The sequence below is a fragment of the Cherax quadricarinatus genome, chromosome 26 (genome assembly GCF_038502225.1).
Source record: "Cherax quadricarinatus isolate ZL_2023a chromosome 26, ASM3850222v1, whole genome shotgun sequence".
NCBI classification, from domain to species: Eukaryota; Metazoa; Arthropoda; class Malacostraca; order Decapoda; family Parastacidae; genus Cherax; species Cherax quadricarinatus.
This window is the reverse complement of record NC_091317.1, coordinates 14,649,800-14,665,060: the sequence shown is the minus strand read 5'-3', so window position 1 is coordinate 14,665,060 and position 15,261 is coordinate 14,649,800. Positions and strand designations below refer to the sequence as shown.

Sequence of the window (15,261 nt, the reverse complement as noted above, 5' to 3'; positions counted from 1 at the left end):
TGAGAACCTTCAAAACTAGGGACGCTAAAGACCATGATGATTCTCTTTAATTCACTTGTGCTCTCTAGGCTGGAATATTCCTGTACACTAACGGTCCCCTTCAAGGCTGACGACGTTGCAGACCAGGAGAGTGTACAAAGAACTTTCAAGGCACACATAAGTAAGATAAAGCATCTAAACTACTGGGAACAGTTGAAGGTCCTTGATCTGTATTCCCTGGAACGCAGGCGAGAGAGATACATGATAATATACACTTGGAAGGTCCTGGAGGGATTGGTACCAAACCTGCACACGAAAATCCCTCCCTATGAAAGCAAGACTCGGCAGGAGATGCAACATTCCACCAGTGGAAAGCAGGGGCGCCACGAGTACACTGAGAGACAACACAATAAGTGTCTGGGGCCCAAGATTGTTCAACTGCCTCCCAGCATACATAATGGGGATTACCAATAGACCCCTGGCTGTCTTCAAGAAGGCACTGGACAGGCAACTAAAGTCAGTACCTGACCAACCGGGCTGTGGTTCGTACGTCAGCTTCCGTGCGGTCAGCAGTAACAGCCTGGTTGATCAGACCCTGATCCACCATGAGGCCTGGTTTCAGACCGGGCCGCTGGGGCGTTGACCCCCGAAACCCTCTCCAGGTAAACTCCAGGTAAACCGCTATATTTTTTCGGGTAAAGCCCTTATATACTGATGTTTCCAGGTAAAGGCTTCGGTGGTGGCGGGTTTGGCGGTCATGGCGGCGGGTACGGACGTGGCGGTTTCGGTGGCGGTGGCTTCGGTGGCGGCGGCTTCGGTGGCGGCGGCTTCGGTGGCGGCGGCTTCGGTGGCGGCGGCTATGGACGTGAGTAATACATTTTCTTCCTACATTCACCTGATACAGCAACAACACTGATCAGAATTACAGTTGTCTGCTCGGACCTTCTCCTCTTTTCTGCAACATTGCAGGCTCATGATGTGTTGATTTCAACACGAAAAGCCTAGAGCTATCATTCAACTCCCCGTCTTTGTATTGCATATATATATATATATATATATATATATATATATATACCTCTAGAACTGTAATAGGGACCCTCATATATATATATATATATGTGTGTGTGTGTGTGTGTGTGTGTGTGTGTGTGTGTGTGGGGGTGTGTGTGTGTGTGTGTGTGTGTGTGTGTGTGTGTGTGTGTGTGTGTGTGTGTGTGTGCGTGTATATATATATATATATATATATATATATATATATATATATATATATATATATATATATATATATATATATATATATATATATACATTTACATAATCAGAAGGATTGGTGTGTTAACATTGACTTTGTTTCCACAGGTTATGGCAAGTAATAAGTCATCAGTATTCGCACATGTCCTCCAGACTTCATCTTTCTGGTGTAAACGTTACTCCAGCAAATAAATTCTGCATTCTAAACTCTACATTCTTTTTATCCTTCAATATATATATATTTTTTTTACACTAGCCGATTCCCACCAAGGCAGGGTGGCCCGAAAAAGAAAAACTTTCACCATCATTCACTCCATCACTGTCTTGCCAGAAGGGTGCTTTACACTACAGTTTTTAAACTGCAACATTAACACCCCTCCTTCAGAGTGCAGGCACTGTACTTCCCATCTCCAGGACTCAAGTCCGGCCTGCCGGTTTCCCTGAATCCCTTCATAAATGTTACTTTGCTCACACTCCAACAGCACGTCAAGTATTAAAAAACCATTTGTCTCCATTCACTCCTATCAAACACGCTCACGCATGCCTGCTGGAAGTCCAAGCCCCTCGCACACAAAACCTCCTTTACCCCCTCCCTCCAACCTTTCCTAGGCCGACCCCTACCCCGCCTTCCTTCCACTACAGACTGATACACTCTTGAAGTCATTCTGTTTCGCTCCATTCTCTCTACATGTCCGAACCACCTCAACAACCCTTCCTCAGCCCTCTGGACAACAGTTTTGGTAATCCCGCACCTCCTCCTAACTTCCAAACTACGAATTCTCTGCATTATATTCACACCACACATTGCCCTCAGACATGACATCTCCACTGCCTCCAGCCTTCTCCTCGCTGCAACATTCATCACCCATGCTTCACACCCATATAAGAGCGTTGGTAAAACTATACTCTCATACGTTCCCCTCTTTACCTCCAAGGACAAAGTTCTTTGTCTCCACAGACTCCTAAGTGCATCACTCACCCTTTTCCCCTCATCAATTCTATGATTCACCTCATCTTTCATAGACCCATCCGCTGACACGTCCACTCCCAAATATCTGAATACATTCACCTCCTCCATACTCTCTCCCTCCAATCTGATATCCAATCTTTCATCACCTAATCTTTTTGTTATCCTCATAACCTTACTCTTTCCTGTATTCACTTTTAATTTTCTTCTTTTGCACACCCTACCAAATTCATCCACCAATCTCTGCAACTTCTCTTCAGAATCTCCCAAGAGCACAGTGTCATCAGCAAAGAGCAACTGTGACAACTCCCACTTTATGTGTGATTCTTTATCCTTTAACTCCAGGCCTTTTGCCAAGACCCTCGCATTTACTTCTCTTACAACCCCATCTATAAATATATTAAACAAACATGGTGACATCACACATCCTTGTCTAAGGCCTACTTTTACTGGGAAATAATTTCCCTCTTTCCTACATACTCTAACTTGAGCCTCACTATCCTCGTAAAAACTCTTCACTGCTTTCAGTAACCTACCTCCTACACCATACACCTGCAACATCTGCCACATTGCCCCCCTATCCACCTTGTCATACGCCTTTTCCAAATCCATAAATGCCACAAAGACCTCTTTAGTCTTATCTAAATACTGTTCACTTATATGTTTCACTGTAAACACCTGGTCCACACACCCCCTACCTTTCCTAAAGCCTCCTTGTTCATCTGCTATCCTATTCTCCGTCTTACTCTTAATTCTTTCAATAATAACTCTACCATACACTTTACCAGGTATACTCAACAGACTTATCCCCCTATAATTTTTGCACTCTCTTTTGTCCCCTTTGCCTTTATACAAAGGAACTATGCATGCTCTCTGCCAATCCCTAGGTACCTTACCCTCTTCCATACATATATTTATGTTAACAAATTATCTGTGAAATCTTAGCGTTTTTAAATAAGGGAAAAGCTTAGTGTAGCACAGTGCTAATAATAAACTGAGGGTCGTTCAGGAGACATCTTATAATGTAGCAAAGGATATATACACCGAGATGTGTACTACACTCGCTGCGTAAGTTTATATACCGATAGTTTATCTAAATCCCTATATTAGCGATTATAATATTCATGTCTGAAGGTGAAAAGGTTATATACATCCTTAATGGCCGTAGTAATACAGGTAGAAACCTTACAGTCTCGCATCCCATTCACATAAAAGACTGCAATGGTCAATAGAGTTGAGGCACACGACGTGACCGTCACGCCAGCGTTACAGTGCTGGCATCTCAGGAGTCGTGACAAATCAGTGTTTATCTGAAGGATTCTGAGGTACCTGATAGCACTGTGCTGTTGCTTCCTCAAACAAAAGACGGCAGAAAGATGGAGAGTCTTCTTTATCACATTCATATTGAACGAGCATGTAGAGAAAAGTGGTTAACAACAGCAAGCAACTCTCGGATCCCTGTACCTCACTGGCATGCAGCATTCTGTAAAGCTTGAGTAAAGCGTTTGAGCAAAGCTTCGGTAAGTTACGTTACGTTAGGTATATATATATATATATATATATATATATATATATATATATATATATATATATATATATATATATATATATATATATATATATAAAAATATATATATATATATATATATATATATATATATATATATATATATATATATATATATATATATATATATATATATATATATATATATATATATATATATATATATATATATATATATATATATATATATATATATATATATATATATATATATATATATATATATATATATATATACATTTATTTATATATATATATATTTTTTTTCAACAAGTCGGCCGTCTCCCACCGAGGCAGGGTGACCCAAAGAGAAAGAAAATCCCCAAAAAGAAAAAAAAATACTTTCATCATCATTCAACACTTTCACCTCACTCACACATAATCACTGTTTTTGCAGAGGTGCCCAGAATACAACAGTTTAGAAGTATATACGTATAAAAATACACAATATATCTCTCCAAACTGCCAGTATCCCAAACCCCTCCTTTAGAGTGCAAGCATTGTACTTCCCATTTCCAGGACTCAAGTCCGGTTATATAAAATAACCGGTTTCCCTGAATCCCACTCCAACAGATCGTCAGGTCCCAAATACCATTTGTCTCCATTCATTCCTATCTAACACGCTCACGCACGCTTGCTGGAAGTCCAAACCCCTCGCCCACAACACCTCCTTTACCCCCTCCCTCCAATCTTTTCGAGGACGATCCCTATCCCGCCTTCCTTCCCCTACAGATTTATACGCTCTCCATGTCATTCTACTTTGATCCATTCTCTCTAAATGACCAAACCACCTCAACAAACCCTCTTCAGCCCTCTGACTAATACTTTTATTAACTCCACACCTTCTCCTAATTTCCACACTCCGAATTTTCTGCATAATATTTACACCACACATTGCTTTTAAACAGGACATCTCCACTGTCTCCAACCGCCTCCTTGCTGCAGCATTTACAACCCAAGCTTCACACCCATATAAGAGTGTTGGTACTACTATACTTTCATACATTCCCTTCTTTGCCTCCATAGCTAACATTTTTTGCCTTCACATATACCTCAATGCACCACTCACCTTTTTTCCTTCATCAATTCTATGATTAACCTCATCCTTCATAAATCCATCGACTGACACGTCAACTCCCAAATATCTTAAAACATTCACTTCTTCCATATTCCTCCTCCCCAATTTGATATCCAATTTTTCTTTATCTAAATCATTTGATACCCTCATCACCTTACTTTTTTCTATGTTCACTTTCAACTTTCTACCTTTACACACATTCCCAAATTCGTCCACTAACCTTTGTAATTTTTCTTTAGAATCTCCCATAAGCACAGTATCATCAGCAAAAAGTAACTGTGTCACTTCCCATTTTGTATTTAATTCCCCATAATTTAATCCCACCCCTCTCCCCAACACCCTAGCATTTACTTCTTTTACAACCCCATCTATAAATATATTAAACAACCATGGTGACATTACACATCCCTGTCTAAGACCTACTTTTACCGGGAAGTAGTCTCCCTCTCTTCTACACACCCTAACCTGAGCCTCACTATCCTCATAAAAACTCTTTACAGCATTTAGTAACTTACCACCTATTCCATATACTTGCAACATCTGCCACATTGCTCCCCTATTCACTCTATCATATGCCTTTTCTGAATCCATAAATGCAATAAAAACTTCCCTACCTTTATCTAAATACTGTTCACATATATGCTTCAATGTAAACACTTGATCTACACATCCCCTACCCACTCTAAAACCTCCTTGCTCATCCGGAATTCTACATTCTGTCTTACGTCTAATTCTTTCAATAATAACCCTACCGTACACTTTTCCTGGTATACTCAGTAAACTTATTCCTCTATAATTTTTACAATCTCTTTTGCCCCCCTTCCCTTTATATAAAGGGACTATACATGCTCTCCGCCAATCCCTAGGTACCTTCCCCTCTTTCATTCATTTATTAAACAAAAATACCAACCACTCCAACACTATGTCCCCCCTTGCTTTTAACATTTCTGTCATGATCCCGTCAGTTCCAGCTGCTTTACCCCCTTTCATTCTACGTAATGTCTCATGTACCTCCCCCACACTCACATCCTGCTCTTCTTCACTCCTAAAAGATGGTATACCTCCCTGGCCAGTGCATGAAATTACCGCCTCCCTTTCTTCGTCGACATTTAAAAGTTCCTCAAAATATTCTCGCCATCTACCCAAAACCTCCATCTCCCCATCTGATAACTCCTCTTCTCTGTTTTTAACTGGAATGGGTTTCGGGGATTAACGTCCCCCGCAGCCCTGATCATGGTGGATCAGGGCCTGATCAACCAGGCTGGTACTGTTGGCCGCATGCAACCCGATGTATGAACCACAGCCCGGCTTGTCAGGTACTGACTTTAGGTGCTTGTCCAGTGCCTTCTTGAAGACAGCCAGGGGTCTATTGGTAACCCCCCTTATGTATGCTGAGAGGTAGTTGAACAGTCTTGGACCCGTGACACTTATTGTGTTTTCTCTTAACGTGCTAGTGGCACCCCTGCTTTCCGTTGGGGGGATGTTACATCGTCTGCCAAGTCTTTTGCTTTCAGAGGGAGTGATTTCCACGTGCAAGTTTGGTACTAATCCCTCTAGAATTTTCCAAGTGTATATAATCATGTATTTCACTCGCCTACATTCTAGGGGGTACAGGTTCAGGAACTTCAAGCGTTCCCAGTAACTGAGGTGTTTTATCGCAGTTATGTGTCGTGAAGGTTCTCTGTACATTTTCTAGGTCAGCAATTTCACCTGCCTTGAAAGGTGCTGTTAGTGTGCAGCAATATTCCAGCCTAGATAACATCATTATGCCATACAGTCTTTCCCTCGGATCTATGGCAACCAAGACCTTCGTACCCAAATAGGTATGTCGATTCACTGATGCAAATACACCTGTGTTTGGCTAGAATAGGGGCGGCAAGACTATGAGCAATACCTATGAGGATGGTCTGTGGGTCGAGACGTGTGCCAAGAGAGGAGTTGGGTACAGCCAACAGGAGATTCCCTGCATGAGGAGCTCTCACTGCTATGAGGTGGGCTCTATCCTTCTCCGACACACTCTGAAGCATTGCTGAGACTATATTCTCCAATACTGGGTCATCTCAGTGAGACTCTAGTTGATGGGGGGGAGCAGGTCTGGTCTCAGAGTCCGTTAGATTACCCCAGAACGTGGCTTTATCACCGAACTTTTGGTCATGAACTCCAACATCGTCCCTAAGGTGTTCAGGGAGAATCGCTGCTATAAGTTCAAATGTAACATATGAGGACAGGAAAACAGGTAGTGGAAACTGTGATGCCCTGCGGATACCATTACCTCCTAGTATGACTGTGTAAGTATAGCTTGGTCCCCACTGCCCGTCTTCTAATGTAAGGTTGGGTACTTTCGTAAAAAATGTGCCTCAGGATATTGTCTCGTATTCAAGCAGTATAAATATATATATATATATATATATATATATATATATATATATATATATATATATATATATATATATATATATATATATATATATATATATAAATATATATATATATATATATATATATATATATATATATATATATATATATATATATATATATATATATATATATATATATATATATATATATATATATGCAATATGATCACAGTAAACAGGTGATTTCAGAATATGCAAAACAGCCACTGTGAAAGAATATAGAAATTCCAAGCGCTTTCGTGACTACTCACATTATCAAGGAACAAGTTTCTTATCTGAAGAACTCGTTAATTATGATTTACCTTTGCCAGTTCCTACTATCATTAAACTTATTAAACTTTGCATTGTTGATGCAAAATTTGTATTTAATGATAAGTTTTACACTCAGAAGTTTGGTATGGCAATGGGAAATCCTCTTTCACTTGTTCTTAGTAACCTATATATAGAATTTTTTGAAACAAGGCTGCTTAACACAATCCTCCCTAATAGAGCTAAATGGTTCAGATATGTTGATGATATTTTGTGTCTTATGCCCAAGAATGTAGATAGGCATCATTTTCTTGGCAAATTAAATAACTTAGCCCATTCTATAAACTTTACTGTTGAGTTTGAAGAAAATAACTCATTGCCTTTTCCAGATGTTTTAATTATTAAGAGTAATAATGAATTCAAATTTAAAATTTACAGAAAACCTACAAATAACTGTTCCTATGTCCACTATTATTCTTCACATCAAGACAGAGTTAAACTGTCGGTTTTCTCATCAATGTTTTTGAGAGCTTTACGAATTTGTAGTCCTGAGTTCATAGATGAGGAAATATCCAAAATTTATGAAATAGGTAATGATTTGAAATACCCAAGAAACGTAATTGATAAATCTTTTAAAGTTGCTAGAAATACTTTTTACAATCCAAAAAGGGACAACCAGCCTTATTCAACTAAAAATATGTTGGTTCTCCCTTACCATGAAAACTTGGTTGATATGCCTTCTCTTCTTAAGACTTTTAATATTAAAGTTGTATTAAAAAATCTTGATACAGTAAAAAAACTTTTGATAAAGAATTCCCCCCAAAATGCTGATGGATGTGTCTATAAGATTCCTTGTAAAATTTGCGATAAAGTTTATTACGGTCAAACTGGTAAAAATCTCGAACTAAGATTAAAACAACATAAATATAGCATTAGAACTGGACAAGATTCCAATGCTCTATTTATTCATGTGAGAGATTTTAACCATCCAATTGATTTTCAAAAAGTTGAGAAAGTTGAATCAAGCAAGTCCATGGTCGACAGGAATATAATTGAATCTTGTTTCATAAAAAGCAGTTTTGAAAATAATATGAATATTTCCTTTGGTTTATATAAATTAGATCCATTTATAATTAATAGAATTTGGGAAGAATTTAATAATACATTGGACAAATAATAAATTTTAAAATTCTAATTCTTGGGTAGAATAGTTTGTTGGTGGGTTTTGTGAAGGACCTGTCTAGTTGGGCCAGCGGGCCTGCTGCAGTGTTCCCTTTCTTACGAATCGCGCGTCAGGTGTTGCTTTGTTGTGGGATGTGATAGTGAGGTGTGGGCTAGACCCTTTATATGCCTTCCTTTGATTCATTACTTTCATTGTTCCTTGATAATGTGAGTAGTCACGAAAGCGCTTGGAATTTCTATATTCTTTCACAGTGGTTGTTTTGCATATTCTGAAATCACCTGTTTACTGTGATCTTATTGCATATATATATATATATATATATATATATATATATATATATATATACATATATATATATATATATATATATATATATATATATATACATATATATATATATATATATATATATATATATATATATATATATATATATATATTATGAGAGATAGATGTTGTTAAGTGCACTACATTAGGTCTACTGCTCCTTGATGGTTCTGGGAACACATGTACTTATTGCTGCAAAATCATCCATCATCATAAGTGTGCTGGTGGCACCAGGTTGCCAGCTTCCCTTCAAGATATTCAATTTTTTTTTGAGCGCCGATTAAAGTCGACTTAATGATTTACATATTGTAGTGATGAGTTGTCTTGAGTACAGCTGAAGCCTCATTCCATTTAATCGTGTGGTTGAAACGTTACATATGTTGGAAGAGAGAAGTGTCTGCTCCAAGGAAGGAGAATAAAACTCCAGTACCGTGGATCAAGACGCCTTGACCCCAACATGACCTCCCAAGAGGTCATCTACGATAGTCAGTGGACAAGTGAGACTCAGTATTCTAAATTTATAAACCAATGAATAACTGCTAGTAAGAAAGGATAAAGAAAAATATAGTGAAAAAATTTAGAATAAAAATGTTTTTATCATCGACACTGATTATTATAAATGTTTTGTTATTGTAGCAGTGTGTGAGTGGAGGCGCCGGAGGAACTTCCCACCTGAGGCCTCACGTGTGAGTGGAGGCGCCGGAGGAACTTCCCACCTGAGGCCTCACGTGTGAGTGGAGGCGCCGGAGGAACTTCCCACCTGAGGCCTCACGTGTGAGTGGAGGCGCCGGAGGAACTTCCCACCTGAGGCCTCACGTGTGAGTGGAGGCGCCGGAGGAACTTCCCACCTGAGGCCTCACGTGTGAGTGGAGGCGCCGGAGGAACTTCCCACCTGAGGCCTCACGTGTGAGTGGAGGCGCCGGAGGAACTCCCCACCTGAGGCCTCACACCATCATCATCCTTTACTTTCCAAAGCCTGGAAAACATGTTAAGTTTAGTTAGTGCGAGATTAGCAGACGGAGGACCGAGCCTCCAAGCATCCTTGAAAGTCCCACCCACAAGGGTTTAGCGCTACACCAGATCTTCAAATAGAACTAAACAATTTATAATCAAAAGAATCTAACTGCAAATTAAATAATATTTCTCTCTCTCTCTCTCTCTCTCTCTCTCTCTCTCTCTCTCTCTCGATATATATATGTATATATATATATATATATATATATATATATATATATATATATATATATATATATATATATATATATATCTATATATATATCGATATATATATATATATATATATATATATATATATATATATATATATATATATATATATATATATATATATATATATATATATATATATATATATATATGCAAGGAATTCGCGAGAGCATGCGAAATATACACAAACACTGATCTCTGGCCAGAGATCAGTGTTTATATATATATATATATATATATATATATATATATATATATATATATATATATATATATATATATATATATATATATATATATATATATATATATATATATATATATATATATATATATATATATATATATATATATATAAAGGTTAATTCATTACGAAGCAAGAGAAGCCTCCGTATCCACCTCCGAGACCATTCTGACCGCTTGAAAGATATATTTACATCAAGAGATTCTACAGTCAAGGAACGAGTCCCTACCTTTATCTACTAGCTAGGAACTGTTACCTACCTTTATCTACAAGCTAGGAACTGTTACCTACCTTTATCTACAAGCTAGGAACTGTTACCTACCTTTATCTACAAACTAGGAGCTGTTTCCTACCTTTATCTACAAGCTAGGAGCTGTTGCCTACCTTTATCTACAAGCTAGGAACTGTTACCTGCCTTTATCTACAAACTAGGAGCTGTTTCCTACCTTTATCTACAAGCTAGGAGCTGTTGCCTACCTTTATCTACAAGCTAGGAACTGTTACCTACCTCTATCTACAAACTAGGAGCTGTTTCCTACCTTTATCTACAAGCTAGGAGCTGTTGCCTACCTTTATCTACAAGCTAGGAACTGTTGCCTACCTTTATCTACAAGCTAGGAACTGTTGCTTATCTTTATCTACAAGCTAGGAACTGTTACCTACCTTTATCTACAAGCTAGGAGCTGTTGCCTACCTTTATCTACAAGCTAGGAACTGTTACCTACCTTCATCTACAAGCTAGAAGCTGTTTCCTACCTTTATCTACAAGCTAGGAACTGTTACCTACCTTTATCTACAAGCTAGGAGCTGTTTCCTACCTTCATCTACAAGCTAAGAGCTGTTTCCTACCTTCATCTACAAGCTAAGAGCTGTTTCATACCTTCATCTACAAGCTAGGAACTGTTACCTACCTTTATCTACAAGCTAGGAGCTGTTTCCTACCTTCATCTACAAGCTAAGAGCTGTTTCCTACCTTCATCTACAAGCTAAGAGCTGTTTCATACCTTCATCTACAAGCTAAGAGCTGTTTCATACCTTCATCTACAAGCTAAGAGCTGTTTCCTACCTTCATCTACAAGCTAGGAGCTGTTTCCTACCTTCATCTACAAGCTAAGAGCTGTTTCATACCTTCATCTACAAGCTAAGAGCTGTTTCCTACCTTCATCTACAAGCTAGGAGCTGTTTCCTACCTTCATCTACAAGCTAAGAGCTGTTTCATACCTTCATCTACAAGCTAAGAGCTGTTTCCTACCTTCATCTACAAGCTAGGAGCTGTTTCCTACCTTCATCTACAAGCTAAGAGCTGTTTCATACCTTCATCTACAAGCTAAGAGCTGTTTCATACCTTCATCTACAAGCTAGGAACTGTTCCCTACCTCACCTCACTTGAGAACCTTCCCTAGCATTTTCTTGATTAAGTTTTTATCGTCATGAAACATACAAATGGGGAACGGGATGAAGTTGGATCCAGTTGTGGGCAAGAGAGTAGTAAGACTCTCGAAACTCATCAAAGGTAAATCAAAGGTATGAGAGTTCCTCTAGAAAATCAAGTTCTTGTGAAAAATACTTCTAATTTCCTCTCACTATGTTGACAAATTACACAGGTGAACACATGCAATAGCTAATATCCTTTTACAGATGTTATTTGTAAAGTTAAATTAATATTTTATTGCTATTAAGAAGTGAATGAACCTGGACATTAACAAAGTGAAAAGATGAAGTAAACGGGTTTAACATTTCACATTATTACGATTAAAAACAATGTATTACGGGAGTTTAAAAACTTACCTCCATAGCTTCCAAATTTATTGCCGAGGCCTCCAAGTCCTGGGAGTCCTTTCAGTCCATTGAAAGGTCCACCGTACAGTCCAAATCCATTACCGAGATTTCCGAGCCAACCGAATCCTCCAAATCCATTACCAACTCCTCCAAATGGATTGCCGAATCCACCGTAGCCTCCATTACCGAGTCCACCGTATCCTCCAAATCCATTATTCAGTCCTCCGTATCCTCCAAATCCATTATTCAATCCACCATATCCTCCAATTCCATTACCAAGTCCTGCGAGTCCAGCTCCGAGTCCTAGAAGTCCTCCGAGTGGATTACCAAGTCCGCCAAGCGAGCCAATTTTGGTTGCGTCAGCCCAAGCAAGTGCAACACTCAGGACCGCCAGGGTGTAGACAATATGCTTCTGAAGGCAGGGAACCAAATATGTCTCAGTCAAGTTGTAAACATAACCACTATTAAGTAAGATCTGGACCCAGTATCACTGCTTCATAATAAAGATGCCATTAGGTTAGGCAGGATAATACTGTAACTGAGCCTTAGTTAAAAGTGGTTTACTATGGAAATATTTAGCATAACTTAAGAATTGGATCACTGTTATTTTACAAAGAGCTTAACCACTGCTGAGACTCTCCGTTCTCTGTGCCTCAGTCTCAACAGAGACGTACTACTACTATACAAGCTGTGTATGGGACATTCTAGTTACCATGTTTGCTGTAGGGGTGTGTTTGGGTTACTGAGGGTTACCAAAAAGCTACATTATTTATACACAGTTGTCACAGGAAGTCACACAGGAAGTGTTACAACGAGATGACGATGGCCTTGGATGTTGTTGAGTAAGCACAACATACCATAACATCTGGAGCAGCAAAGTGTTTATGACTGAGAAGGACGGGGTGGGTGCGGGGTAATGAATGTCGGGAACAGGCAGAAATTGGTTTTGTATGTTTATTTAACGATATTTTGTACACATACAGTGTGAAGTCATCTTATCCTATGTAATGGTTGCAGAGTGTGAGTAAAAACTGGCTATGTTTCCCCTGATATATTCCATCATGCAGGATGGAATTCACACGTGGAGTAATAATTTTGTCAGCCTGAGCTGGGAGAATTTATTAGGTCAGTGAAGGAGTTGGGGGGATATTCGGCAGGAAAAAACTTCTCCTGACGCGGGTCTTAGTCATATGATGATACACTGAGCCGAACTTTCCTTCCATTATAAGACAATACTTCTTACAAATGTTGCTTTCACGACATTGCACAATTGTTCTTTCGTGCACAGAAGTCATGAACATTGTATTTTAGGCCACCAAAAAAGAAAACGAAAGTTTCTCTTTTTAACTTTAGTAATGTATACAGAAGAAGGGGTTACTAGCACCTTGCTCCTGGCATTTTAGTCGCCTCTTACGACACACATGGCTTACGGAGGAAGAATTCTATTCCACTTTCCCATGGAGAATATATATGTAAATGTATATATATATATATATATATATATATATATATATATATATATATATATATATATATATATATATGTATGTATGTATATATATGCGTGTGTGTGTGTGTGTGTGTGTGTGTGTGTGTGTGTGTGTGTGTGTGTGTGTGTGTGTGTGTGTGTGTGTGTGTGTGTGTGTGTGTGTGTGTGTGTGTGTGCTCACCTAGTTGAGGTTGCGAGGGGTCGAGTCCTAGCTCCTGGCGCCGTGTGTGTGTATGTGTGTGTGTTTGTGTGTGTTTGTGTGTGTGTGTGTGTGTGTGTGTGTGTGTGTGTGTGTGTGTGTGTGTGTGTGTGTGTGTGTGTGTGTGTGTGTGTTTGTGTGTGTGTGTGTGTGTGTGTGTGTGTGTGTGTGTGTGTGTGTGTGTGTGTGTGTGTGTGTGTGTGTGTGTGTGTGTGTGTGTGTGTGTGTGTGTGTGTGTATGTGTGTGTGTGTGTGTGTGTGTGTGTGTGTGTGTGTGTGTGATTTCTGTCATCACTCCAGCCCTCACAGAAAGAGCACATTGTGGCGCTCCTAAGTAGCCCAGACATAGTCGTCACACACACGCACACACATATATATGTATAAATAAATATATATATATATATATATATATATATATATATATATATATATATATATATATATATATATATATATATATATATATATATATATATATATATATATATATATATATATATATATATATATATTAAATATATAGGGAAGTACCACCTCTATAGCTGGAATGGGGTCCCTCATCCTCAAAGAAGACAATAAACGTACCTCAGGGAAAACTCAAGGCTCTCCCCGGAGCTGTTTGAATATTTTCTTCTCCTACCACCCCCTATATTTTATATTCTAAGTGAACATTTATTAATAAACAGAATACATTTACAGAAAACACAAACGTGAATACAATGGTACAATGTATTAAAGATCATGAATTTCCTCCATCTCCTCCGAAGCCGGACGGGAGCCAAGTATACAGCAAGCATTTCCCCTCTGGATGGCCACGCTGAGGCGCTGGAACATGAAAGTGGCTGCCCTTTGGTCCCTGGTGGTGTCGATGAGTCTGGAGCCCAATTCTTTAAGGAAACGTGTAGCATTTTTTCCCCATGATCCCAAGGTCTCTGATCCCACTGGGACAAATTGATACTGTTGGCTTAAGTCCCTGTACTTGCTGATCTTGTACTCCTCCCTGTGGTCAGCAGCTCCTCCCTGTCGCCCGACACTGTGATGGATATAGGTGTCAGCCAGTGTGGACACACAGGTATAGTTCCATGCTAAGAGCTTGCCATTCTTCCAAGGATAGATGGTGATCCCGTCGGGGCAGTTTGCTGGGTTGTGTGTATTGTTGGCTGCTAGTGATCGAGGCTCCCTCTCGGCTGGGTATCCAGCTGTAGCAAGGGTTTTCTTTATGATGTCGTTAACCTCATTGTGTCTTGCATGCCAGCCCTTGGTTTTGGAACAGTTAAGACTGTGATGTAGTCCAGCTGGGCT

General features: G+C 39.1%; 2 protein-coding genes across 2 annotated transcripts in view; one reads left to right on the top strand and one right to left on the bottom strand.

Annotated features, from left to right (window-relative positions):
* Positions 1-1,429, top strand: part of LOC128691531 (keratin, type II cytoskeletal 68 kDa, component IB) — a 3,070-nt gene extending 1,641 nt beyond the window's left edge. Inside the window, exons 3-4 of the mRNA XM_053780381.2 lie at positions 704-844; positions 1,339-1,429. Of these exons, the coding sequence (XP_053636356.1) occupies positions 704-844; positions 1,339-1,352 (155 nt within the window). The 3' untranslated portion in view covers positions 1,353-1,429. The remainder of the gene's footprint in view (positions 1-703; positions 845-1,338) is intronic.
* Positions 1,430-9,589: 8,160 nt separating this feature from the next.
* LOC128691530 (shematrin-like protein 2) lies at positions 9,590-13,053 on the bottom strand. The gene is made up of 3 exons (XM_053780380.2): positions 12,984-13,053; positions 12,281-12,683; positions 9,590-9,997 (listed from the first exon to the last, which is right to left on the bottom strand). Exons 1-3 carry the CDS (start codon positions 12,984-12,986, stop codon positions 9,984-9,986), a joined length of 420 nt encoding a protein of 139 aa, XP_053636355.1. The 5' UTR covers positions 12,987-13,053; the 3' UTR covers positions 9,590-9,983.
* Between the last annotated feature and the right edge of the window lie 2,208 nt (positions 13,054-15,261).